At 50.5% G+C, this 26,760-nt stretch overlaps 1 protein-coding gene across 1 annotated transcript in view; it reads right to left on the minus strand.

Annotated features, from left to right (window-relative positions):
- Positions 1-2,431: 2,431 nt before the first annotated feature.
- SYK (spleen associated tyrosine kinase) overlaps positions 2,432-26,760 on the minus strand; it is a 77,673-nt gene continuing 53,344 nt past the window's right edge. Inside the window, exons 8-14 of the mRNA XM_035029193.1 lie at positions 21,055-21,142; positions 20,021-20,198; positions 17,094-17,303; positions 15,969-16,158; positions 11,288-11,428; positions 9,947-10,059; positions 2,432-4,625 (exon numbers count right to left, since the gene is read on the minus strand). Of these exons, the coding sequence (XP_034885084.1) occupies positions 4,553-4,625; positions 9,947-10,059; positions 11,288-11,428; positions 15,969-16,158; positions 17,094-17,303; positions 20,021-20,198; positions 21,055-21,142 (993 nt within the window). The 3' untranslated portion in view covers positions 2,432-4,552. The remainder of the gene's footprint in view (positions 4,626-9,946; positions 10,060-11,287; positions 11,429-15,968; positions 16,159-17,093; positions 17,304-20,020; positions 20,199-21,054; positions 21,143-26,760) is intronic.

Consider the following 26,760-nt stretch of genomic DNA (forward strand, 5'->3'; position numbering starts at 1 on the left):
GGACTGACCTAGGGAAACCAGGCGGATGTCGCCCGATTGGGCAGCCACTGCTCCGGAAAACTGTGCTTTTTTCCCTCTAGGCTAATTCTGCAAAACTCCAAAATCCTAAGTGGCCTCCCAAACAGCTCTAGGTGGCGAAACACCAAGTTATGTGCCCTGGGCAGCCCAGGTGTAGTGAGATGCTACCATTTCTTCTTTTTTTTCTTTTGAAGGAGTGATTGCTTATATGTATCCTGTGTGTGTTAGAGAGAGAGAGAGACAGCGAGAACATGGTGTGTGTAAGCAGCCGACGTTTGAGATCAGGACAGGGCTGGTTCTTCAGCTAACAGCGCAGCGAATGGCCTCCCCGGCTGATGTCAGGGATGGAATTAGCTCCCCACACGCGCCCCGGGTCCCCAGGAGAGCCGCCTCCCTCGTGTGCGGTTTCCCGGCCTGTGTGTGGAACACCAGCTCCGTCTTGCTAACGAGCACAGCGGCAGGTCTGCGGTCCAAGAAGTCGGGGAAACGCTGAGCTGGCAAGAGCGCGTGGAAAGGTCTTTGTTGCCCAGCTCCTCAAACTGCAAGTGGGCTGCCTGGCACCGGGGCCCTTCCCGGGCAGGGCGAGCTGAGCTGCCCGAGCCGTTCCGTCAGACTCACAGGTGCAGAAGCAGGGCTGGGCTCCGCCTCTGCCTGGCTCCCATCCCCGGAGAACATGCGGGACTCAGTAGGACCCGCTGTCCCTGGCCACCATTCCCCAGACCACGAGCAGCGTCCAGCACCGTCTACCCCTACCCTAACAGAGCGTGCAGGAAAGCAAACTCTCATTCTGGCTCTCGGCAAAGGCTTCTTCCTTCCCTGAACCGAGAATGCGTTCATCGGCTAGCTCTGAAGTCTGTCCACTCCCTGGAACCGCAAGCGCAGGTCTCAAGCCCCTCTGCCCGAGCTCACTTAGCGACAGATCTGTCTCATGTCCGTGCCTCCGTGGCGCTGTGGTTCCTGAGCCCTCCCCCGGGGTCGGAGGCTCAGAGTCAAGGTCGCTGGCTTCCTGGGTCACCACCCAGCTGGCCCTCGGGTCCCCACGAGGTGGGGCTCCCCCTGATATTTTCAGAGCCGGGCCCATGGCCTGTGCATCTGTACTCACAGGTGTCCACGCAGGTCGGTGGGTGAGCCTCCCCTAGTGTAGGGGACCCGCTACGGTTGGCGCTGGGGACCAGCTGACCATACTCTTACCACTGCCACTTGACGAGCCCGCTCTGTGTCGCCCCCGTCTCGCGGCTGTCCCGGTCTCGGGGCCACCACGGGACTGTGAGGCCGGCCCACACAGGCCTCCAGACTCTGCCTGCCGGCAGCAGGAGGCCCTTCAGCGGGTCCCCGAGGGAGGCTGGTGGCCAGGAGAGGCACCGACGCTCCACCCCGCGCCTAAGGAGGAGGCAGAGACAAAAAGAGCCAGCAGCGCATCCCCGCGGCAGGACGACTGCCCCACTGGCATTTAGAGGGTCACTGGGAGTAGGGTTCAGCGTGTGGTGTGTATGTTTGTGTGGTGTGTGCGTCTACCTGTGAGCGATATGTAGGCATGTGTGCATGTGGTGCGCGTACATATGTGGTGTGCACAGGTTTATGGGAGCGTATGAGTGTGGTGTGCAACCCCCTTTAAAACAGGTGGAGGGGGCGCCTGGGTGGCTCAGTCGGTTGGGCGTCTGCCTTCGGCTCGGGTCATGATCCCGGGGTCCTGGGATGGAGTCCCGCATAGAGGTCCCTGCTCAATGGAGATCCTGCTTCTCCCTCTCCCTCTGCTGCTCCCGTAGCTTGTGCTCTCTCGCTCACTCTCACGCTATCTCAAATAAATAAATAAAATCTTTTAAAAAATAAGTAAATAGGGCGCCTGGGTGGCTCAGTCGGTTAAGCGTCTGCCTTCGGCTCAGGTCATGATCCCGGGGTCCTGGGATCGAGCCCCGCATTGGGCTCCCTGCTCGGCGGGAAGCCTGCTTCTCCCTCTCCCACTCCGCCTGCTTGTGTTCCCTCTCTCGCTGTGTCTCTCTCTGTCAAGTGAATAAAATCTTTAAAAAATAAATAAATAAATAAATAAAATAAATAAAACAGGTGGAGATGGGGACTCTCTGAATTCCTCTGCTCCCCGATGCCCCGTACGCTGTCTTCACGTGGAAAAGGGAAGCCCACAACCCCCAGCCGGGCTCTGGCGCCTGTGGGGATTTCAGGGATCATCACCCTCTTCCCTGAGGGTACGAGGCGGGCTGTCAGGCCCTCCTTGGGCAGCCCCCAGGAACAGGGGTCACGGCCCACCAGGCCCCTCCTCGGTAGGCCTTTGCACAACAGAAGCTCCCGGACCCGCTCCCAGGGATCTGTGTGCATCCGGCTTTTTAGGACTCAACTGGGCACTTAGCATTTTAAAAAAAAAACACATTTCACATTTAACGACGCTGCTTAACACTGTTTATTTGACAGTGCAACCTACAGCATTCCAATAATATCCATGAAAAATCATCACAAAGCTAATTTAAAAGTTTTATTTAAAAATCACAGTTAAAAAAAAAACAAGTCCAGTGACAAAAAGTTGTTCTTCTGAAATGGTGGCGTGTGCTCTGTGGGGGGGCGGGGGGCGGAGGACCCAGCAGTCACCTCCGCGCGTGGACATCCAGGCAGGGCGGCGGCCACCGGGGGCTGGGGGAACTGCGAGGCCGGTGACAGCCCACGTGGGGACACGCTCACATTGAAAACCACAAGCAGTCCCTCTCACCGCAGAATGGATTACAGTTGTCCCCGGTGGGGACACGGTCTGTGTTGCACCAGCAGTGACTGGCTCTGGCCGGAGTGGCGTGTCTGTCCGAGAGGCCGTCTTGCTGCCCCTGAACAAGGACCAGAAGGGGAAGGCACGGGGAGGGCGCTCAGGCCCAGGGAGAGAGAACCGTCAGGAGGGTGGCGGGCCCGTGAGGTCCAGCCACGGCCAGTGCCCAGTGAGGATCCTCACCTCCCAGACTGCGCACGTTCACATCACGGAGCCTTCCATGCACGGCCTCTGCCCGAGACTCGACCACTGGCTCAGAGGTCACCAGCGCTCGGTCCAACCTTGCAGGCATGACTCCAAATCCACAGACAGCCCCCCGCAGAGATTCTGTCACTCGGCTTTTTAATTTCAGGGACTCTGATGTACGCTGCCCGTGTTTTGAGTATCTGCTCAGCACGCCGGGACCCTCTCTTTAACAAGATGATTAATCCACCAGCTAGCACGATTCCAAAAAAGCCCAGGTGGGTTCTACACGCTTCTTCCCACCAGTTCGACGAGTGACTCATGTCTCCTGGCTGAGCAAGGGTGCTGACTGCTGCTTTTCCCTGTGCCTGGATGCCCTGCTATGAGAAGGGAAACTCTCCCGACAGCAGGCCGGACGTACACTTTAAAATGTCTCCGGTATGACTGACACCAGCCCAGGGTCTCAGCTGCCCTATGAATAACAGCTAACTCCCTCTGACTTTCAAACTGCCATACATGGGCTGATGACTTGTATAAGCTCACACACGACTCAAGGCTCCGCTAAGACTAGGGAGCTAGCTGAGAATTCCCAGTCTCGTATCTTCAACCCAAAGTCACACTCAGGCATGCTTGCGGCGAGGCTCAGGGTCTGTGGCTTTATTATGAATTAATACAACCTTAGGAAACTCAGGCCAACAACCTTGGCCCCCGGGTTGTCCCCACCCCCCACCCCCGCTGTGAACACAGGAAAAGTCAGGGGATTCTGGAGGTACCCTCTGTCTAGGGGAGGGGAGCTGGGACCTCCCTAAGGAGAGGACAGCCCGATGCACCTGCCGTCTGTCCTTGCTCAGGCCCGAGAGGACAGACACCCTCCCCCCTCCACCACCTCCAAGCAAGCACAGTCCCAGGAGGGTGTGCGGGAGAGAGGCTCTCGGGGGGAAGGCACGCCAAGCCAGTTCATGCCCACAGCCCCATCTGTCCCGTGGATCTGAGTCTTGTGTCTCAGAACGCACAGAGCAAATGCAGTATCCAGACCTTTCTTCCCCCCCTTTAACTGGCTACATGCTTAGAAACTGTACTGGTCCAGCTTGTTTTTGTTTTTGTTTTTTCTTTTCTTTTTTAAAGCCTCAAAGCACTTTCATGGCCAGGAAAGCTTTTTGTGGGAGGGCTCAGTCTTTGGACCTGTCGGCGCCAGGTTCTGGGGGCAGCCAAACCCGCTCCGCTCGCCTTCCCTGCAGGGCAGGCGGTGCAGGTGAGCCCGGGACGCCTCCCGGCTGCTGCAGATTCAGATGCCCACACGGACCCTCAGCGGAACCTGCCCTTCAAACCGCACAGGCGAGAAACACAACGGAATCCACGGGCCCCCCGGTCCTGCCGGCTTTCTTCCCGGGCTCCTCGGGGAGGGTGTGCTCTGCAGAGGGCGTGCTCTGGGGCAGGCCTTGGGGACAACGGTCACGGGCATGTCCCGCACGAGGCTGGCTCTCCCGACGGCAGAGAGGGAGGTGGATGCTCTCGAAATCCCTGCGTCGGGTGGGTTCTGCTGTGACCGCTCCCCGGCCCCCGGCAGCGGCGCAGGGCGCGGGGCCCTTAGTTCACCACGTCGTAGTAATAATTGCGCAGCCGCAGCTCCACGTTTTCAAAGCCGGGTCTCTTCTCCACCCTGGAAAAGGGAAGACCCGCGTTATTGTCAGTCTGTCCGTCCGTGCACGCGCTGTGATCCAGCCCCCGCGACAGGTGCCTGGGGCCCTGCCCCCTGGAAGCCCCTGCACCCGGCGGCCAGGAGCCCCCGCAGCGCCCCGCCGGCCTGCAGCAGGCTCCCCACGGACTCGTGTCCACCTTCAGCGTGGAGCCGTTTTGCTCTCAGAGTCGGGATCTTTGAGCCCCAGGTCAGAGACTCTGTCCTTGTGATCCAGCAAAAATAGAACATGCCTAAAAGTACTTAGTGGGTCGATGGGCCCCAGACCTATTTCAAGTTGGACTCGGAATCCTGTTAGAAAGAGATGGACACAATTTAAAGTACCCTCTCCCGCACCCCAGTCGGATAGCTCTGGATTTTCTGAAAACGTGCTGTTGATACGGGTTCGCACTAAACTCAAAACTTGTCATAGACTTCTCTGCTTCCTCCCACAGGACAGCATCAGCTGAAAGGAAGTATTTCTTAAAACTGTGAGAACCTGCCCCGGCGTGGAAGTAATTTTGCTTACATTGCGGGATTTGGGGCTATCCTGCCTGAGGGTGAAGTTGCCCAGTAAGTGAAACAGAACCTGAGGCCGCACTGGGGGAAGTGTCCACATTCAGACTGGAATTTCAGGAGGTTCCGTGTGGGTCTGGTGGGGCGGCCAGGGGGCAGGCTCACGGGGACCCAGAATCACTCACCACTGCAAGGAGCGTGGCTTTCACGGAACCCAAATGGGTTTTGTCAAATGCCATCAAAATAAATGGTTTCACCTACAACTTTCAAGAGTAAGGAAAAACCATAATGGACTGCTGGAATTTACAGCCGTCTGCGGTCTGGCTGGGGACACAGGCCACCTTGGGCATTGCTGTGGGAGGGGGCCACGCCTCTGGCCACCAAGCTGTGCTCCAGGAGAGCTGGGGGCCAAGCCCGGGTGCAGGAGCGTAGGTGGACACAGCGTCTACCCAGATGGACAGCCTCCCTCCTTCTACAGTCAAACAACACACCTCATCATCTTTGCAAAACCGAACGTTCCCCTCCAGCTCTGGGGACCCAAATGCACGGAGCTCCTGAGTCTCCATCCACCCAGCAGCCAGGCACCAAGCAAACCATCTGACATAGGGATACAGACCGGCGCTCGGCAAGGACACCTGGTCCGGCCTCCCAGGGGATCTCTCCTCGACACTTGAGCATGATGCCGTGATGCTGAGCTTTAGCCAGTGTGGCCAAGCGTCCTACATGTGTGTGAGCTCCCTGTCTGTCCCCACCTGCCTGCTCGGCCTCCCGGGGCCTCGGGGGGCTTTCTCCGCTCGGGTCCTCGAGCCAGCAGCCCCTCCTTCCTCATTGCCCGCACCCCTGCCCCTTATCCTGCAGTCCTCAGATGGGACGCCACTCCCCAATGGAGGCCAATGTGAACCTCTAACCAAAAGATAGTCATGCGTGATCACGGGCTTATGGGGGGCTAATCTGTGGCACGTTTGCCTCCCAACACCTAGTCCTCCAGCACAGCCAGCCCAGGATCGTGACCTCCTCCAGGTAAGTGTCCACCGGTACATACGTGGAGGGGGGTCAATAGAGTGTGTCAGTGGTAAGTCTTGAAGTGTGTGTGTATGTGTCTGCCTACCTACCTACTTACCTATCCATCATCTGTCTAGCCATCTATCACGTATTAATTGATTCATCCACCTAGTTGACTGTTTAGAATGGATAAAACAAGAACAACAAAAAATGCCTCAAAAAGCTTGGACAATACACGGGGCTCATCTGTATTTGCTTCATGGAATCCACCAGGTTCCGGAAGCTCCATGTGCTTCTGGGCCCCAGGCCGGTGCTACATCTCCTTGTGTGAGAAAGCACCTGCACACGGGGGGTATTCTAAGACCCCACTCACACGTACAACACCCTCCTGGGCCGTGGCCTCGGCACTGAAATGCCACTGGACTCATTACCTTCTGAGAGCACATGGGTTCCTTAGCTTGTTTATCGCCTGTTCGCCCCTCCCCTCGTCTGTAGGCTCTAGCAGGGCAGGGTCTGGGCCTTCCTCGAGGCTTGCTGACCCCCGCCCCGGGGGATGGGATGGTGGCTTGCACACAGCACCTCCAATGGTGAGTGCGGGCCACGTGAACACTGGGGCGCTCAGCGGACGGGGCTCTCGGGACGGGGCGCTCAGGGGAGGGGGCACTCAGGGGACGGGGTGCTCAGCAGACGGGACGCTCAGGGGAGGGGGCTCTCAGGGGATGGGGCGCTCAGCGGACGGGGCGCTCAGGGGAGGGGGCGCTCAGGGGATGGGGTGCTCAGCGGACGGGGCGCTCAGGGGACGGGGTGCTCAGCGGACAGGGCGCTCAGCGGACGGGGCGTTCAGGGGACGGGGCGCTCAGCAGACGGGACGCTCAGGGGAGGGGGCTCTCAGGGGATGGGGTGCTCAGCGGATGGGGCGCTCAGGGGACGGGGTGCTCAGCGGACGGGGCGCTCAGCGGATGGGGCGTTCAGGGGACAGGGCGCTCAGAGGGAACGGGGTGCTCAGAGGGAACAGACTTGGCACTGAGCCGAGCAGGGAGCCAGGGGCGGGCCTCCAGATGGTCCAGGCAATGTCACCCCATTGCTCGGGTTTACTGATCTTTAAGCAGCACTTCGAGCTCCCTCTAGATCATTCCCGACCTCAGAGATCCTCAATGTCCCGGGCTTTTTTCCATTAGGCAGGAGCCCATTTTTCAGGGTGAAGAGACCCAACTTCTCCCGATTAGCAAGGGTTTTTCCCACTGGCATCCCTAATTACAGGCCATACACTGACTCTGTAAAACACAGCCAAAGCCCCCAGCCCTGCTGCTCCCCATTTCCCTCGGGGCCCATCTTCCCTTCCTGGCCCTGACTTGCCCCCTGCCCTCAGTGCGACCTCTGCACGTGCTGCTCGGAATGCCTTGTTCCCCTCCGCAAAACCAGAGAGCCAGGGGGGATGTCCGCCTGCACAGGGTTCCGGCCCCCGCCCTGGAAAGTGCCCAGAATGTTGCTCCAGGACACACTGTGGGACCGCAGGGAAGGCTGGGTGAATGCAGCGGCTGCCGGTGGCCCTGGCCAGGCGTCGCCCTGAGGGCCCTGGACAGGGACCTGGCTGCCAGACCATCGCCTGGTGTCTAAGGGCTCCTTGGTGGCCGTGCCCAAGAAAAGGGTGCTTTGTCATTCAAGGGCACATCATCTCACTACTTACATTGAGATCGAGTCTCCGAACCCCCCGTCCTGTCCTCTACCCTATGTCGGGTCATTACCAGAAGAACCTGAACGTTCAGAAATACAGCTTTGCTGGAAAACGAATCCAAGACTGATAAGGACTCATCATTTCTCATCTCGGGCATGGACTGCCATCACTGCTTTTACCTGGCTGATACTTAAATCCTGTGGCTGGTTCTCCGTTAGCGACATGGAACTCACCAGAGCGCATGCTTGGGTTGGAAGCCGGGGGAAAGACGTCCCTGCCTGTAGGCCTCACTCTGATGTAACCGCAGCCTCCCGGTGAGCACACACACCCCAGGTCTGGTGAGTACTCAGGAGCCCTGTGTCCCCTGTGTGTCCTCCCTTTGGGGACCATGCGGCCAATAATGGTGCAAGGAGCTGTTCGGGTCCCGCAGGGACAGGTGGGCAGAGCGCCCGCTCCGGATGCCCTGAGTCACAGGAAGAGCGCGCCTGGTGCTGAGCGGCTTGGGCAGGCTCACGGCCCCCGAGCCAGGCGGGAGCTGCGGCAGAAGGTGGCGCCCTGGCTGCCCCACCCCACGGGGCCCACCCCTCACACCCGCCCCCGCCCCGAGCCCCCTCCCGCCCACCCTTGCCTTACTCATTGGCAAACACAAAAGACAGCAGACAGAAATAAATGTGTCAGTCTTAGCATTAAATGCCAAAACACAAATTTTAACGACCTCCCTGAGAGCTGATTTTAATTTCAGGTTTTAAAATGTGTCTCAGAATGATTTCAAGAGTATTCTTCCCGGAGGAAGTGAAATCTTCCACAGGAGGAGAAGGTACTTCTACAAGTTTACTTACTTCTAGTAAGTGCCCTCCCCCAGGGCTGCGCCTGACCCGTGGCCTCGCCCTGCTGCTGGGGGTCACCCGACCCAGTGTCCTTGGGAAGGAGAGGTCGCTTAGGCCAGAGGCTGGGACCCAAGTGCACAGAGGGAAGGCATTGTGAGCTCATTTCCAACCTGGAGGTCAGCTCCCAAAGAATCCTCACAGCCTGCGGGGTCTCCAAAGCCATGCAGGGTGCACGGTGCTTGCTGGATGCTAGAACAAGCCTGGGCTGTCCCCAGCGGCTCCGTCGGACCCCTGCCAAAGGCCTCTTCCCTGGACTGTGTCCACAGCGTCAGCCAGGGAAACATCCGCCCTCTGCCCTGGGGGCGGACCCTGAGTCCCTTCTAGATAATGATGGCATTCTTTACTTCCACTCCCAGCTGTAGTGGACGATGGTCCTCAGGGAGTTACAGAATCCCTGGCGGCATCTGAAAGCACTTGGAATATTCCTCACCCTCCAGATGCTCCTGCTCCATCAGCCCGCGTCTCTGACAGCAAACCTGACCCTAAGTATTGAGGCCACGGAAGGGCAAGAACACGGCTCCTCTAGATCACAGACCCACAGCACCTCGGAGCTCCGAGGGCGCACAGGCACACGCCGGGGTCAGAGACACGGAGACCAGGCTCGGGGGCTCCCCACGGCCCACGCACAGGCCACCGATCCGGGCGAGGTCAAAGGCCGCGTCCCTGACTGTCAGCTGTGGTGCACGTCTATGGCCCACTGAGCTGCCCCGAACACCACCAGCCTATAACATCACACGCGCTCCCCCAGGCAGGACGCATGACTGCACGCGGCAGACGCTCAGGGCCACTGTCCGAGGTCTGAGTCACTTCTGGGGAAGCGCTCCCCTGGCCGATCCCCCTGAGACCTGGACGACACCCCTGGTCTTGCCTGGAAGGGTGGTCAGGAATCGGGCAAGTATGATACTCCGCCAGCCCCTGCTGCCAAAAGTGCAACACAGCAGCAGCCCGGACTCCGCCAACGCCTTTCTACGCTGACCGCCCTCACCCCCAGCTGGTACCATCTACACTTAAGTTTAGAGACCCTGGATCAGAGCTCATCGTCTAAACTTATTCTTTAGACCGGAGAATAGGAGCGCCTGGTCCGGGAAGCAAGCCACCCCACCGCTCTTTGTTTAGAAGGGAGCACAGTCCTGGTTCACGGAAAGACCGAGGCGCCGTTACTTTCCAGGGCCTTCCCACCTGCCCCAGGGCCTTTGCATAAACTGCAGGGCACGCTGGGTACTCACTCATACGTCCAGCACAGCTTCATCAGCTCGTACATCTCCCTTGGACACCCCGCGGGGCACCCCATCCTCTCTCCTTTCTCCAGCATAGCCGAAACTTCACTGCCTTTCATGCCCTAAAATACAAAACATACCCGAGTTTGTTTAAGGCAGCGTTCAGCAAAACAAAACAAAACACAACAGGTAAGTCTTACCCCCGCCCCAAAGAGGCAAAAGTGCACACTGCACAATTTCACTTATAAAAAGTACACACACAGGAGCCCCTAACCCATGATCTAGAAGTCAGACGGGGTTACCCTTGGGGGACAGCTTGTGCGTGCAGGGGGCACGGGGGGCCTTCTGTTCATCATCTGGGGGCTGGTTTCATGGGCACACCTGTTTGTGAAAATTCATCAAGCTGTATTCTAGCACAGGTACCCTTTTTGGTATGCATATTTTGATTTTAAAAAATCTAAAATATTTGGGGCGCCCAGGTGGCTCAGCCATTAAGCGTCTGCCTTCGGCTCAGGTCCTGATCCCAGGGTCCTGGGATCGAGCCCCGCATCAGGCTCCCTGCTCAGTGGGGAGTCTGCTTCTCCCTCTGCCCCTCCCCGCCCTCGTGCTCTCTCTCTCAAATAAATAAATAAAATCTTTAAAAATAAATAAATAAATAGGCGCGCCTGGGTGGCTCAGTTAAGCATCTGACTTCAGCTCAGGTCATGATCCCAGGGTCCTGGGATCGAGCCCCGCATCGGGCTCCCTGCTCGGCGGGGAGCCTGCTTCTCCCTCTCCCACTCCCCCTGCTTGTGTTCCCTCTCTCGCTGTGTCTCTCTGTCAAAAAAATAAATAAAATCTTTAAAAAAAAAATTAAAAAAAAACTAAAATATTTAACTGAACTGCCAGTTAATAAATATATATAAATATATATTTTATATATATCATATTTAAACATATATATATAAAATATATAATATAAATTATATATATTATAAAAATATAATATAAATATATATATATTTAATATATAATATATATAATATAAATATATATATATTTAAACATATATATATATATGAATATCTCTATTTCCACTCTAATTATAATGTCGACGTGGGTCTCTTTTATGTGTATTTATATGTGTAATGCACAATGAAACTAAGTCCGCTGTTCAGTTAATATCACATTTTTTTTTCAGTTTAGAATAAACGGAGGCCATATCCACTGCTCACTGTCAAAAGACAGTGAAAGACTCAGACAGGGAGCCCAGATTTTACGAGTTTGTGATTTCCGGCGTCCTGTGACAATCATCCGGGGCTTGTCCGTTGGGCTGGCCACATAGCTAGAACCCAAACAGCAGGAGCTCACCCGATAGGGCTTCTGCCCGTAGGAGAACGCCTCCCACATCAACACGCCGAAGCTCCAGACGTCGCTCTTGCTGGAGAACTTGTAGTAGTTGATGCACTCTGGAGCGTACCACTTCACCGGCCACTTCCCGTGGGTCTGGGCCTGAGAGCAAAGCAGGCAGAGACCCTCGGTGACAACAGGGCTGTGGACGCCCGGGTTCACAGCAGCAAACGCTGCGCGGCCCCCATGCATCCCCCGCCGGAGGACTGGATAAACAGCAGGTCCATCCATATCCACGCAATGGAGTAGCACCCGGCCTCCAACGGGAAGGGACTTTTGGCGCACGGAACAGCATGGATGGAGCCTGAGGACATCAGGCTCGGGGAAATCAGCCGGGCCAAGTCCCTGCAGTACTAATACTGCATGAAAGCACTCACCCGAGGCCCCTAGAGGGTCCAAGTCACAGGGACGATCGCCAGGGACTGGGGGGCTCGAGCAGGACAGGGGGAGTCGCTATCTAATGAGGACAGAGTTTCAGAGAATTCTGGAGAGTGGTTGTAAGCACAGGGAACGTTCTTAACATGACTGAACTGCACACTTAAAAATAGTTCAGATGGTAAAATTTATGTCAACAAATAAAATTGATGTGTGTTAACCAAATAATGAAAAAGACAGGAATAAAATGACTCACGAAATGCCCTGTGCATGTCTGCATGTGTGTATTTGGTCCGAATCTTAAAAATAGATATTTAAATCTTAAACAAAATTAAAGTTTTAAGATTTCATTATATTTTTTAAGATTCAGGCTGTATTTCTTGTGCCGTTCTGTCTTTTTCTCTCGCCTCTTCCTTTGGCTACTCACAGCTTCATGGGGCTTGTTGTGCCAACACAAGAACCCAGCCTGAATTTTAGCTTTATGGTTGTCCTCCAAGAAATACTGGGCCATTCCCAAGAATAGTTAACTATTACTAGGTACTTGTCGGCAGCTTTCAGCCAACGTTAATTATTTTGTCACAAACTGCTAGTATGGCTTTAAAAATGCTTTAAACTTTTCTCTTTTTTAAGATTTTATTTTTAAGTGATCTCTACACCCAACATGAGGTTCGAACTCACAACCCTGAGATTAAGCGTCCCACGCTCCACCGACGGAGACAGCCCAGCACTCCAAAAATGTTTTCAACTTTCTAATTTAAAAAAGCAAGGGGTAGTAAGGAGATCAAAATTGTGCCCAGCAGAAACTCTTTCCTCTGGGGCTTGGAGTTCGGTGAGTAAGTCAGTCCGGCTGCCTCCTGGGGAGGTCACGCTAACAAGCACCCTTGGGGGGAGGGAGGGAGGGGGGCTGCCCTACAGTGGGTCAGCAGGGGCCCAGCCCGGGACATCGCTCTGAGACCACAGGCACCATGGGTGTCTGTAAATGACACTCTGATTACCCTTCTGTCTCAATCATGTAATGCATTATTTTTAGATTCTGGTTTCCAAAGTTGTGAACAATTTAGTCTTTTCTATTATTTCAATTTTAATTTGAATTTTGAGGTGATACAAAGATGACCCTTTGACGAGTCCTAAATATGTCGAAAAGTGAAGTCTCTCTCCACCAACTTCAAATCTTCCTCCATAGAGATGGGCACGTTTGATCATTTTTCCTGAATCTTTCCAGAAAAAAGTCTATATCCAAGTACAGATAGGTAACATATATCTTTTGGGAGGTAGAGAAGTTAGGACCTATGGTTTGCACTTTACTTTTTAATTCTTCTCCTTAACCATGTGTTGTGGACATTACTGCTATAAATATTAGGGTGCATGTGCCCCTTCTAATCACTATGGTTGTATCCTTTGGATAAATACTTAGTAGTGTAATTTGCTGGGTCATAGGGTAGCTCTATTTTTAACTTTTTGAGGAACCTCCATACTGTAGGAGTGGTATGAGTGGAATCCTTCCCTTGTTCCTGATCTTCGAGGAAGAGCTTTCAATCTTTCTCCATTGAGTCTGATGTGAGCAGTGGGCTTGTGATATACGCCTTTATTGTGTTGAGGCATGTTCCTTCTATACCCACTTTGTTGAAAGTATTCATCGTTAAAGGATACTGGAATCTGTCAAATGCTTTTCCTGCATCTATTGAGATGACCATATGATTTTTATCTTTCATTCTATTAATGCAGTGTACCACATTTATTGTTTTGCAGATGTTGAACCATCCTTGCATCCCAGGATAAATCCCACCTGATTGTGGTGTATGATTCTTTTAATGTTGCTGAAGTCAGTTTGCCAGTATTTTATTGTGAATTTTTGCATGTATGTTCAGCAGGGATTTTGGCCTATAGTTTTCTTTTGTGGTACTGTCCTTATCTGGCCTTGGGATCACGGTAATGCTGGCTTTGGAAAATGAGTTTGAGCATGTTTCCTCTTCTTCCATTTTTTGGAAGAGTCTGAGAAGGACTGGCATTAATTCTCCTTTAAATGTTTGGCAGAATTCACCTGTGAATTCTGTTAAGATCCATTTGGCCTAAAGTATAGTTCAAGTCCAATGATTCCTTATGGATTTTCTGTCTGAATGACCTATCCATAGATAAAAGTGGGGTACTGAAAATCCTTACTACTATTGTATAGTTGTATATTTCTCCCTTCAGATATGTTAGTATTTGTTTACTCAGGTTAAATTCAGAAAGTTCCCCAACGTTGGGTGTATATATATTTAGAATTGTTATAACTTCTTAATGAATTGACGCCATCATTATTATATGATGACGTTCTTTGTTTCTTGTTACAGATTTTGACTTCAAGTCTATTTTGTTTGCTATAAATATAGCTACTCCTGCTACTTTTTGTTTCCATTTTCATGGATGGGCTAGGGCAGGTAAAATGGCGCTGTTCTCCCATCTCTTTCTGTGTAGCTATTCTGAGGTTTGTTGTTGCCCTGTGTTGCTGAAGCTTTTTCTAAAGTGGATTCCCAAGCTCTCCCAGGGCGGTCTCCTTCAAGGATGGCTATCTAATTTTTGATCTTTGTCAGGGGATGGAGGCTGGGATCTCCTACCCCACTATCTTGGTTCAGATCCTTTGGCTTGTATTTCTCTAGTGTCTTCAATATTTTCTTCCTCTGCTTCATTAATTTTCAGAGAGTCACTGGTTTCCTTTTCAACAGTATGCTGTTGAGTATCTTGGCAGTTTTAGACATTGGCCTTCGTGTTAACGTTCGTCCTCACTAGGGGTGGGGTCTGTCCTTCTCCCTCCCTTGCATCTGGGTGGGCTGTGGATGCTCTGACCTGTAGCACAGGGTGGATATGACTCTGAGGCAGTTCGTGGGCCCCGGCCTTAGGGGCAGCCTCACTTCCTGCCTTGTGAGTAACCTGCTCTCCGGACCCAGCCGCCATGCTGTGAGGAAGGCAAGGCCACGTGGAGAGGCCACGTGCAGGTGAGCTGGGTACAGCCCAGCGGAGGGCCCAGGCCCCGGCCCATGTGAGATCAGGCTCTAGCTGTGTGAGTGAGCAGAGTGGGAGTGGATCCTCCCACCCTCCTGGGACCGCCCCCGAGACACCGTGAGCCTCGGAGATGCGCCACCCCACCACGCCCCGCCCACGCCGCGGAACTGTGAGTAAATTAACACTTGGTATTGTGTTAATGACTAAGTTTGGGGACGATTTGTTATCTCAACCTCTCTGTGTCCTCTTGGAGTCCTAGTTTCAGTCTAGATTTTCCTCTCTTTTTAATTATCATGATGAAGCGTGTGTTCCAAAGCACCTCCGGACGGAACATCTGCTTTTCTCGGGCGTGCTTGGGTTTGTCCCTCTAGGCTGCCGTTTCCTCTGCTTCACTTCCCTGCAGTGTCTGTGAAGGGCTCACTCGGTGCTTTTCTAACGGTGGCTCATCTCTGAAGGGGCTCTGCTCTGGGGCCAGCTTCTCTCTGGAGGATGGAGTACTGCTGGACAGCTCTGCTCTTGCTGCTCATCCTTTATGCCAGTCCCTAGCCGGCCAAGACCCACTGTCCCCATCTGCCGAACACGGCAGCCGTCCCAGAGAGAAGTGAGTGGGTGGGTGAGTGGGGGACCCGGCACTCCAGGGTGTGGAGCCCAGGGCAATCCCACGGCCCCCATCCTGCCATCCTCAAGTGAGAGCTTCAGGGTGGGCCGTCTATTTCTGAGAATGCTGGACTCTCCCAGGGACCTGGAGAGTTGGAAATCTGTTCTTGGCCCCCTCTTTCACTATCTGAGTTTCATTCCCATTACATTTTCTAGTTGATCAACCTAGACTCAACATACACACTGTGACTGAGTTCATATGAGACTTTCTTATGTTTTTCCCTTCCTTTAGTTGCTATCAGTTCATCTGGGGGGTTGAGGGGGGGCTCTGAGAAATCCTACAAGGATCAACCTGTTCAACACATTTTTCCAAAGTAATTTAAGGAAGGAATTCTATTCTTGTGTGTGTGTGTGTTTTAACGAATTATCAATTAATACTTTGATTCCTTTTTGTTCCCAGGAATATAGTTTGGAAAATACTATTCAGAGTAAACTCAAGTTGTGATATATTAGAGTATTTTCATTTTAGAGAACAACATAATCAAAGCTTAACAAGAACATTTTTTACATAGGCAAATTCGATAGGTAAATTGCTTCTTGAAATCCTATCATAATCAAATAAAGAACACAAACACTTGCATTTCAGATTCTCACCACCTGCTTTGCATAATGGTGAAATTATTCCTACCTTATAGTAGTTTTCATCAGCACGAAGTGCTTTGGAAAGTCCGAAATCACTAATCTTGGCATAATGTTGAGTGACCAGCAATACATTTCTTGCAGCCAGATCTCTGTGCACAAAATTGCACTCCTCCAGATATTTCATTCCCATAGAAACCTGATGGACCAGCTCTATGATGTTCTTATCCTTGACGTGCCTGAAAGTTATAGACGTGTCTTTAGTGATGGTGGACTGCAGTCCGTCTGGGACCAGCCAACCATGCTCTTCGTGCACGCGGAGGGATCCTCTCATTTCCTATTTTCCTTAAGAGTAACAAGTGGTGACAACCTTGTTAGCTTACAGCTGCTCAGAACTGAGCACCGTTATCCTGGTATTCAACTGATACGATTTTCAAGGTGTGCTCTGAATTGCATGGATTGAATTGAACTGCAGTATAATTGAGGTGGACAGACCTGACTCATGGACAGACAGGCTTTGGTTGGAATCCTTGTTCCAACATTGGACAGGTAACAAAACCACCTCTGAGTCTCAGTTTCTTACCTGCGAAGTGGGGCTAACGGCACCTCTTCCCTCCTATGCTGATTAGAGGCACAATCTAAGTAGAGTACACGCGTAATGTATCAACTGGGACCAAGTGATCAGTGGCTATTATTAAGACTTAGCCCACGTGACTTCATCCATCTCAACAATGGCTGTAAATGAGCACAGCATGAATCCCCCACCAATGCTTGTAATCCATTAACAGCAACAGTTATTTTCAGAATTACTCGTAGGAACGTAGAGGTCAGCCAGACGCATAAGACATCAATCACTGTTACTCCCTTTTAAAACGTTTATTTTAATATTTCTCTCACTAGGTATGGCATGTTCTGCCTAGTGAGGAGAGACTGATTGCCAGGATATTCTGAGGCCGAACAATATAGAGTGAGCAAAGGAGAATGAAGACCAAATTGTTGGACTAGAGTTTTTCTGAGCACAATAAGAGCTAAAAGAGCTTTTGATCCAAAGACTACAACTCTCTTCCCTCAAGGTCCCTGAGTGTGGGCCAACATAGCCATCGGGCTATGACATACACCGGGCAGGCGGGCCCTGCCCCACCACAGCATCAGCTCCTGGGGGACCAAAACATACCTGTTCTGCTGTAAATATTTATTGAGTGGACCCAGTTCTGCCATCTCCATGACCAGCATCCAGGACTCGGCTTCACATATCCCAATCATGCGCACGATGTAAGGGTTATCGAGCTGCTGCATGACGTTCGCTTCTGCTAATAACTCATCTTTAAGAGCCGGGTCATTAGCCTCGTTCTTCAGAATCTTCACAGCCACTGTCTTCACGACTCTGCGTAAGAAATCACAACACATATGAAACTTTCCAAAGTGGCTAAATTCTAAGTTCCCTAATTCTAGGAGATTACCTTCCGCGAAGCATAATTGCTGTGCTAGAAACAGTGTTATGGAGGTAGTTACAACCTTGTTCTCTCATTTTATAGACAAACAGTAACACTGTATTAGTTACAGACAATGGCGAGGTGCTGAAAAAGACACGACCAAGCAGAGCGTAAATATTATGGGATATGTAAATAATTTTCAAATAAACCTCACAAATTGCAACATGCATGGATTCCTGCAACATATTCAGATTTGCCATCTCAGATTATCTGTAATGTGTGTGACTACAACATTCCTTTGATATATGTTGAAAGTGAACCTCCGGGTGCGGAATTATAAAGCATACCCAGGTGCAGAATTAAAAAGCATACATTGTTAAAGCTCACAGTTTACAAAACACTTTCTAAAACTGAGCATTGACAATTTTAAGCAAGCTTCAACAACTTTGCAAAAAATCGTTTTTCACTTTCTTATAAAAACATCCCACAGGTCATGTTTGACCTCCTGAAAATATTCTGATATAGTGAGACTTAAATAATTGAATGGAAGTTAACTCTGTATGATTTGGAAAAAGTGCATTTCTCTGTAATAAGGATTCGCAACACATGCAGGAAGAACGTCTCCTTTGTTGAACTCCGAAATGGGAGAATAAAAACAGAACTGTCCAAAAAGATGGTAAAATAAGAGAATAACTGGGTAAGTCTAACATACATTCACAAAAACCCAGACCACTTCAGTGTAGAGTTTAACAAGTGTTTCCACACCGAATGCAAGCTGTAGACCCTACACAAGCACCCCCAGGAGCATCCCTCCCCCTCCTACAATCATGGAGCTACTTCTCTATGCTCTGTCTAGTCAGTGCATCATGTTACCTTTCCACATTTCCGACTACCAGCCACCTGAAACTGGCTCTGTGTATGGCGTGAGGTAGGGGTCAGAATGAACAAGAGAAACCTCTCGATCCTTCCCAGTAGTGAAGGAAGAAAAAACACCCACAATCTCTTGCAGAAAAGAGAAGAGGAAGGAAACCTCCCAATTCACTTTGAGGCCGGCATTATACCCTGATGCCAAAACCAGACAAAGAAACTTCCAAGAAAATCATTTACTGATCTCTCTTGTGAACCTAAATGCAAATATTCTAACAGAAATATTAGTAAATTCAATTCAGTGATTTATGAAAAAAATGAATATCTAATTCAAGAACAAAGATGGGTTTATTCCAAGAAGGCGAGGTGGCTTTAACATATGAAAATCGGTGTCCTTCACCACATAAACACAACAAAGGAGAAAAACCATAAGGTCATCTCAGCAGAAGAAAACGAGTACTCAATAAGCTGTAATGCACATCCATGATTAAAAACATCTCCTCTCCTCTCCCCAAGCCCTCTAGTTGAAATTACGTATCCATAGTTATGTCTGTGTTAATATATGTATTTAATTAAGCAAGGAATTTAAGTGTCACGAACTAATTGAGGAAATTTATACCTTAATACAGAGTAATTTATATTCATCCCACAAATGACTGTGATATATGCATGCACGGATTTTTGAACAAGCCTATCAGTCAATTACATGCACCCAGAAAAACGGGATTTGAAAGCAAGCGTTTCCGTGCATGCTTTGCGTACATTCTTGACACTTGAGTAATGTAAATTTACCTACTCAAGATAAAACATCTATAAAATGTCATAATTCAAAATAATATCAAACAACTAAACCCAACTATATTCATATCAGTAACCTATTAATTCAAACATACAGACTCAGAGATAGGGTCTGTTTCAAAGGACTATACGGTCCGGCACATTTACTGAACATTCTATGCAGGACACCTTCTAAAGAGCAAATGAGGTACAGAGATTTCAGTGACACAGCAATTCTAACTATTGTATGGTGGGTGTTGTGATCTGAAATTATAGGAAAAAGCAGATAAATAATTACACTAATGATGTCCATAATCAAGAATTTTCTGGGTACGAGAAACGAGACATGATTTAAAAAATAAAATAAAAGACCTGAAAATGCTGTGTTACTGTCACTGAGTAATTGCATTTTTTTTTTTAAGATTTTATTTATTTATTTGACAGAGAGAGAGACAGCGAGAGCAGGAACACAAGCAGGGGGAGTGGGGGAGGGAGAGGCAGGCTTCCTGCTGAGCAGGGAGCCCGATGTGGGACTCGATCCCAGGACCCCAGGATCATGACCTGAGCCGAAGGCAGACGCCTAATGACTGAGCCACCCAGGCGCCCCTGAGTAATTGCATTTTAATTAAAAAATACATGCGTGTATGTGTGTGCATAAAAAGACCCAAATAATATATAGACACTACTGTTACTTAACAGTAGGGTTATCTGGATGGTACAAACAGGATGTTCTCATGTTATTACGTTTTGCTTGTTTCTACTTTCTAATGCTCTAAAAGGCACGCTTCCTACGTGCAAACTAATACACGGAATTGGTGTATATAAAGCTAGGATACACAATGAATGCTTGCATTGTAGCTATACCAGAAACGAACAACCATACACCGTTAACGAAGAAGGATTCAGCCCTGCTGGGTTAGAGTTTGTGTTTGGGACTAAATGTGCGGGATGCGTGGAGTGTGGCAGTTCCTAGAACGTCGGCTCACGGGAGAACGGGCCGTGCGGCGGCGTGGCCATGACTTACTTCTTCATCTGGTAGTAGCCCTTCTTCACGGTCCCGAAGTTGCCAGAGCCCAGCTCATTGTCCTCCAGGGTCAGCAGCTTGCGGTCTAGGTAGACCTCCTTGGGCCTGATCTCCTCGGGGTCAGCATAGGGGCTTTCGTATACTTCGGTGTCCATGGGCATGGCTTCTCTCTGGGCTTCTGCAGGGCGGTCAAGAGACACCCGACCCTGGGGCTGGGTCCCTGCTGAAAATCCCCGCATCTCCCGCTCCTGCCTCCTCTGGGCACTCCTCGCCTTTCCAGACCTTGATCACCTCTGACGGTTGCGATGCCGGTGAGCGCTCAGGGCACAGTCTCTCCCGGTTTGTTAGGGGGCAGCAGCCAAAAGCCCCTCACCCCCATGGGACTCGACCCTGTTCTTGCACGGATGTGCACAGAAAAGGGGTCGTTCATGCCAGAAGCCTCCCTAATGGGTGGCTTTACACTGTCTGAAAACGGACACTCCTTCTATCGAGGGGTGAAGTCTATGTCACCATCCGCCCCCAGTGGCTTTTGTCACTGTGTCAACCAAGGGACTATATCAGAAATGACGTTGGCGACATAGTCAGGCAAGGTTATAAAGGACCATGCACCGTCTCTGCCCTGTTGGCCGGAAGACTGGTTCTTAAGCTTCAGACACCAGGTGCCCGGGTGCCTTCCATGCTGGAAAAAGTGCAAGCCAGCCCTCGAGGAGACACCGAGGGAGGGGCCCCGTCGGCGTGGAGGCCGAGATGCCGGCCAGCCCCGTGCCCCAGCCTCCCCACGGCCTCCCCACCGCCCAGCCTGGCCCAGACCCCTGACCCGCAGGACGTAACTGAATGACTGCTGCCCGAAGCTGCTACATTTGGGGGCCGTTTTTGTAGCAATAAACAGACCGAGTGCACCAGGTAGAACCTGGAGCCACGCAGAGAACCCAAGGAGGTCCGGCCGAGGCCCCACTGCTGATGGCAAGTCTGGTCGAGGGCTGTGGGCACTGCTGTGCCGCGAATGGCCGGGGATGTGACCGCGCGTGGCTCACCTCTGTCCGTGGCCCAGGGCCCCCGGTCTGACTCGTAAGGATTGAAGGTCACGGAGTTCTCGGGCCGGCTCCCTGTGGACGAGGAGGACTGAAGTACAAAGAGGACAGCAGGTTACTTTCCTCCGCGGACGCACCGTGGCGCTGATCTGCACAATGACTCTTGTTTTCAAATAGTCACATTACGACTTATGCGGAGAAGACAAGGGAAAGCGTCAGGGAGAGAGACAGAAAAAAGCACCATGGCTTATCTCATTCTTCGGGCGACTGCTTGGACCCCACGGGGGCTACATGGAGCTCTGTCTCAAGGGGCTGCACGGTCTCAGAGGGGCCCCGGTCACAGGCCCTTCCAAACCCCATTTCTGCCTGCACACGGCCCCCCGGGATTCGTTTTCCTCCATCCATCCTTCCTGTTCAATTTAATGTCATATAAAGTTATGTAAGAAGAAACACAGTATCCACCCCACTTCCCCTACTCCCTGACTCCACAGGGTCTATCCAAGTCCTGAACCTGACCTTCCATGGAGATCTAGCTACGGGATAGGATGCCGGAGGGCAGCAATCTTCCTGATGATGCTTGATCTGATTTACATTAATTTGCATGATGGATTAACAGGGTGGGGGAAGGATCTCCTCCGTACATCCCTGTAACCTTTCCCTTTTGAAAGTCTCTATCTTGAGTCTTCCTGGCCCGCCTTCGCCCCCTCCTTTTAACACAAGGGTACTGCACTACATTTGGTTTGTGGGGAAAAAAATCACAATTCAAACCTTTTTTTTGTTTGCTTTTTGGTGTAGTTCGCTAGGAGGGTCACCTAGCCGTTTACCTCAGCAGGGCCCAAACACTGGCCACGAAGACACGAGATACTGCCAGGGTTTGGAGACACGTAAAGACACAGAGACATCAAGCTTCACTGTACATGGCGACGTATCTCGCGGCACACCCGGGGTCCTCGTCTGCCTGCCTGACGTCCCAGGCCCGGGAGCCAGAAGGACAATAATGGAGTCACAAGGAACCATGGCCACCACCTGTCTCCAAAACCTGGACCTCCTTCACGGCATCTGCCGAGCGCCACCAAGCTGCTGCCCACAGCACAAAGGCCCGAGGGACCGGGCTACGGGATGCCCGCTCTCCCGTGTCAGCGGAGGGTGCTCGCCCCACGTTCTCCGCCTCTCTCGGCGTTCCTGCCGCATTCCTACCACACTCCACGGGAGGCGCTGGGACGTATCACGAGTAAAAACAGCGTAAGGCCCCTCACTGAGCTGGAGCTCAAAAAAAAAAAAAAAAAATGTACCAAACACACACCAACGAGTGAATGAATGAATGAATGTGAATGAATGAATGAATGAATGGGGATAGTGTCTTAAAACTGGGAGATGGGAAGTGTAAGTCAGTGTGGTTTAGAAATGAGTGATCTCTCCAGGCTTTACCCTAATGGAGGGAAATAGGCGTGGATAATCCCAAATGACGATCCACCACCTCTTTTTAAAAACTGGCCTGTGATTACAGGGCGGTTGGATGTCCTGTGAGTCCACTTCTCATTTAGAAGATAATTGCCCTGTCTCGATAGAACTATCCTCGGAGAGACTGGGAATCCCCAAGGCCTCCCATCAACTCTCTGCTCAGCTGCAGTCAAACTCCAAGGTGGAAATAGTATTCAATTAAAAAAAAAAAAGCCTCTTTTAGGTTCATATATACAATCATTTCAACGTCTCTGATCTTCCCTGGAGGCAGGAAACTCTGAGATCCAAAGACATGACTTCAAGACGCCAGGACCGCCCGTCACAGATATGGAGAGACGCCCGCACCCCTTCTCCTGGCCCTGAGCCCTGCCCTCTGCCCACCGAGGGCAGGCTATCCCGGGACCACGACTGCTCTGCCCTGAGCGAATGCTCTCCCGAGCCCCAGGACTTCACAGGTTAAGCCAGAATGCAATGACCTGCCATTGGAAGCCTGTGGGGAAGACTTCTAAAGCAGAGGTGGGAGTGTACAAATAGTGACAAGAGTGAGTGAGAGCTGGTGGTGCTGGACACACTGAGCCTAAAGCCCTGGACAGAGCAGAGCAGACTCGGATGGGCAGAGTGGCGCTCACCCCTCGCCGGCCTTGGCTAGGCATCAGGAAACGGGCTGGGGTCTGCCTTGGAAGGTCACGCAGACCCCGTGCCCTTACGAGCCTTCCCAGCCTGGCTGGGGCCCCGCGAGTCCCTCAGCAACCACATCCGCTCCCTGCCCAGGCCCCTGGGTCGCCCCACTGGCATAGAAGCTGGCAGGACACTCGGGAGAATGTTCTTTGGGAGAAATGGGGAGATTTTCTGGTGCGTCAATTAACAGGGTGGTGGTGACGTTATGATGAAGGCAAAGTACAAAACACAATTCCATCTTTCCTAAGGTGTTTGGTGGGTGTGCCACTGAGGAGAACGACACCAAACACCCTCTGGGTTCGAATGCCCAGCGGAAAAGAATTCAAAGACTTCGTAAAGAATGATGCTAAATTATAAACGTACTGATTGGCGTTAGAATTTAATGAAAAACACATTGCTGGCCTATTCTGTCATCTGTCATTATTCTTTCTGCTTTATATTTGATGATTTATTCTGCCCCAATGAATACCATCTCCTTTTCCGCACAGAGCATAAGGAGTCAACGGAATGTGAGCAGGTGCATTTTTTTCTCCCATTTTTGCGGCGATTCAAACTAGAATGCGGCCACCACTAGATGGCACTAGCGACCTTCGTGTTCTCCCTCCCAGAGAACAAGGGGTGATCGTTAATTTTATAAATGGAGGTAAAAATAGGTCACTCCACAGTAATTAAAGATAAGACCAAACTGGGTCTTAAATTATGATCCCCGATCTCTTACCGGCCAGGCTTAACTGCAAACTGAAATGTGTTCGACAGCTATCCGCTGGGTGCCTATTGAGGGGGGAGGCAGAAGTGAACAAGGTACACAGGTATCGTTCTCCTGGTGATCCGGGAGCATCGTGCTGTGTCCTAACATCCATTTCTAGACCTTCGCTTTTAGGCTTTTGGACAGACCTTTCCGCATCAGGGAGAGCAGCAGGAAAGAGGACCATGTACATGTCACAGCCACAGTGCCAAAGAGAGCCCGCAGGCTTCAGACCGCGGGCTGCCATTGCAGGCACGGCCCTGGTCTCTGCAAGAGGGGCTGTGGTCCCAAGGGGGGACAAGACCCCACGGCCCAGGGCAGACCCTCCTCGGCCAGGGCACGGAACGAGACCACGTCGGCTTCCCGTCCACTCAAACCAACACCGGACGTCCACCATCAATCGTCCCGACCTAAGGAGCGGAGGGCTGCAGCGTGGCCCCGGACGATGACAGGGCAACACGTTTTCTCCGGGGTCTGTCCTGGTGCCTCGGCGTCACCGCCTGACGGTGACCTCACAACTGTTCTCCTTCTCTCGCTCTTCCAGCGCAACCCTAGCCAACTGTGTATTTACACATAAGCCTTCAAATAATCCAATCATCAGTGCAGGGGTTGGAATACAGCATGAGAAATGGGTCTGAATTTGAAATTCTGGAACACATTTCCACCACTGAGCTACGGGTAAATGTTGTGTCGCGTTTTAGGGAGTGTGCCTCTGAAACAGGAGGTGAACGCTCCTATAAGGACGCTCTTATTCACACGAAGCCAAGGTTTCTGTACTTGAAGGAGCAAGACAGACGCTCCCGTTCTAGGATTGGGAGGGACTTCGTTCATTTAAGGACGTCCAGCCTTTAAAGTAAGTGTTGGGAGGGGAGGGGAGAGGGTGGATCCCACAGACACTCGTTAGTTAATTTCATTTATATTTTTAAGGACTAACATGGAAAGAAAACTTTAAAATAGACCCGCGCCTTAAGTTTTTATTACGGAGGGCAGGGAAGAGGGTGGATCATTATTTACATTGGTTACTTGACTTCACTTGTATTTTTAAGGACAGAAGTATTCCCAGTCTCTAAGGAAAAGATTTAAAATAGACCTGTCCTTAAGTTTTTATTAGGAAATCTCTAATATCTAATTAACAGTCCTCTTCAAGTCAAAACATACTTTTCAGTAACTACCCACACGCTAGAATTAATTCAAGTTCTGACATGTCCTTTTTGGGCCTGAATTATGAAAAACAACCACGTATACTGATCAAATTAACAAACTCAAGAAAGTCATTTGCACCTTATCTAAACAGATGGGATAGCTGACATAATTCCTGTAAGTGCTTTCTCATGACTGTTTAATTAATAGAAAATTCCTCCTCTATTTGCGAAAACATAAACACTAGCTCTCCTAAAATATTTCTGATGAGCAGTTAAAATACATTTAATCCATAACTTAAATCACACAATCCTTCTTTATGAATATTTTTGGCATCTAGGAAAATTCAATGCATATTTCAAAGTTGTTATAAATTTAAATAGGCAACAGCCTTTTTTTTTTTTTGCCAGAAAAGTATTTTCACAGTATTAATCAGATTCATTACTTTCTACTATTTAATTATCTTTTTAAAAAATTGATTAAATTCGAGAGGTATGAATTTACAAAGGCACAACGGGGTTTACGGTAGAGTGTAAGTCTCCTTGACACTCCTACCAGTCACTACTGTTACCGCTGTGTTTCTGTATTTCTTCCAGAATATTTGACATTCTATCAGCACATATCGGTTGTTTGTAATTAACACTGGAATTTGGAAATAATTCTAGACCTCAGCTGCCTCTCACGGTATGAATTTTATTGTAACTGGTTTACTTCCCAATGACAGACTTTTAATTTGTTTCCAGACTTTGTCAGTTACACAATGCTGGAATAAACACTTTCATGGATACCTGGTTACACACAAATGCAAGAACAATACATACCTAGAAACGAAATTGCAGTTGAGCCGCCATATGTGGTTTTACTTTGGATGGACGTTGTGAACTTGCCTTCTTCTGAGGCTGCATCATCTCACACTTCTCCAGCAAAGTGGGGGAGGGCTTACTCACCACACCCTTGCTGCACATCCTGTTGCTTTTTACTTGGGTTCATTTCACAGGTGGAGGTAACAGGGCACCTAGTTTTCACTTGCATTTCTCTTGTTGTGAAATGGAACAGCTTTTCCTATTTTTATGTTTTCCTACGTTTTTCCTATTTATATCTGCTTTACTACAAACTACCTAATGACATCCTCTGCCATTTGCCTGTTAGTTAAAACTTTTATGGACTTACAGAATTTCTTTATATATCAAAGATCTTAACCTTGCCTGTGTATCATCGGGACCAATACTTATTCCCAGTTTGTTATTTCCTTTGATGATAGTTCTTTATTTTTAGGTAGTCTTACTGATATTTTAGGTAGTTTTACTGATATATTGCTAGTGTAAGAAAGAGACATGCTTTCCTTTAATACAAAGATCTACTGCATCTTTTCTGTATATTTCCTTAGTTACTGTGAGTGACGTGAGCCTGCTTCAGCCTGCCTGGGACAGCGACGGGGTGGCAGTGAGTCTTGTCTCCTCACTAGGCTGGGTTACTGTTTCCTGGCTTTTTGATGTGTCCACATGGTTAGTCTGAGCTCCAGTCCTCTATGATCAAATCAAATTGTCATTTTGCTACTGCCATGGAGGGATTCTGCAGATATAACTAAAATCCCTAATTAGCTGATTTAGATTAGGGAGATTACCCTGGGTGGGCCTGGCTTAATCAGTTGAGAGTCCTCTGGGGAGAGCTGCAGCTTTCCTGAG

This window comes from Mirounga leonina, unplaced genomic scaffold, assembly GCF_011800145.1.
Source record: "Mirounga leonina isolate KUSES-001 unplaced genomic scaffold, KU_Mleo_1.0 Mir_224, whole genome shotgun sequence".
NCBI classification, from domain to species: Eukaryota; Metazoa; Chordata; class Mammalia; order Carnivora; family Phocidae; genus Mirounga; species Mirounga leonina.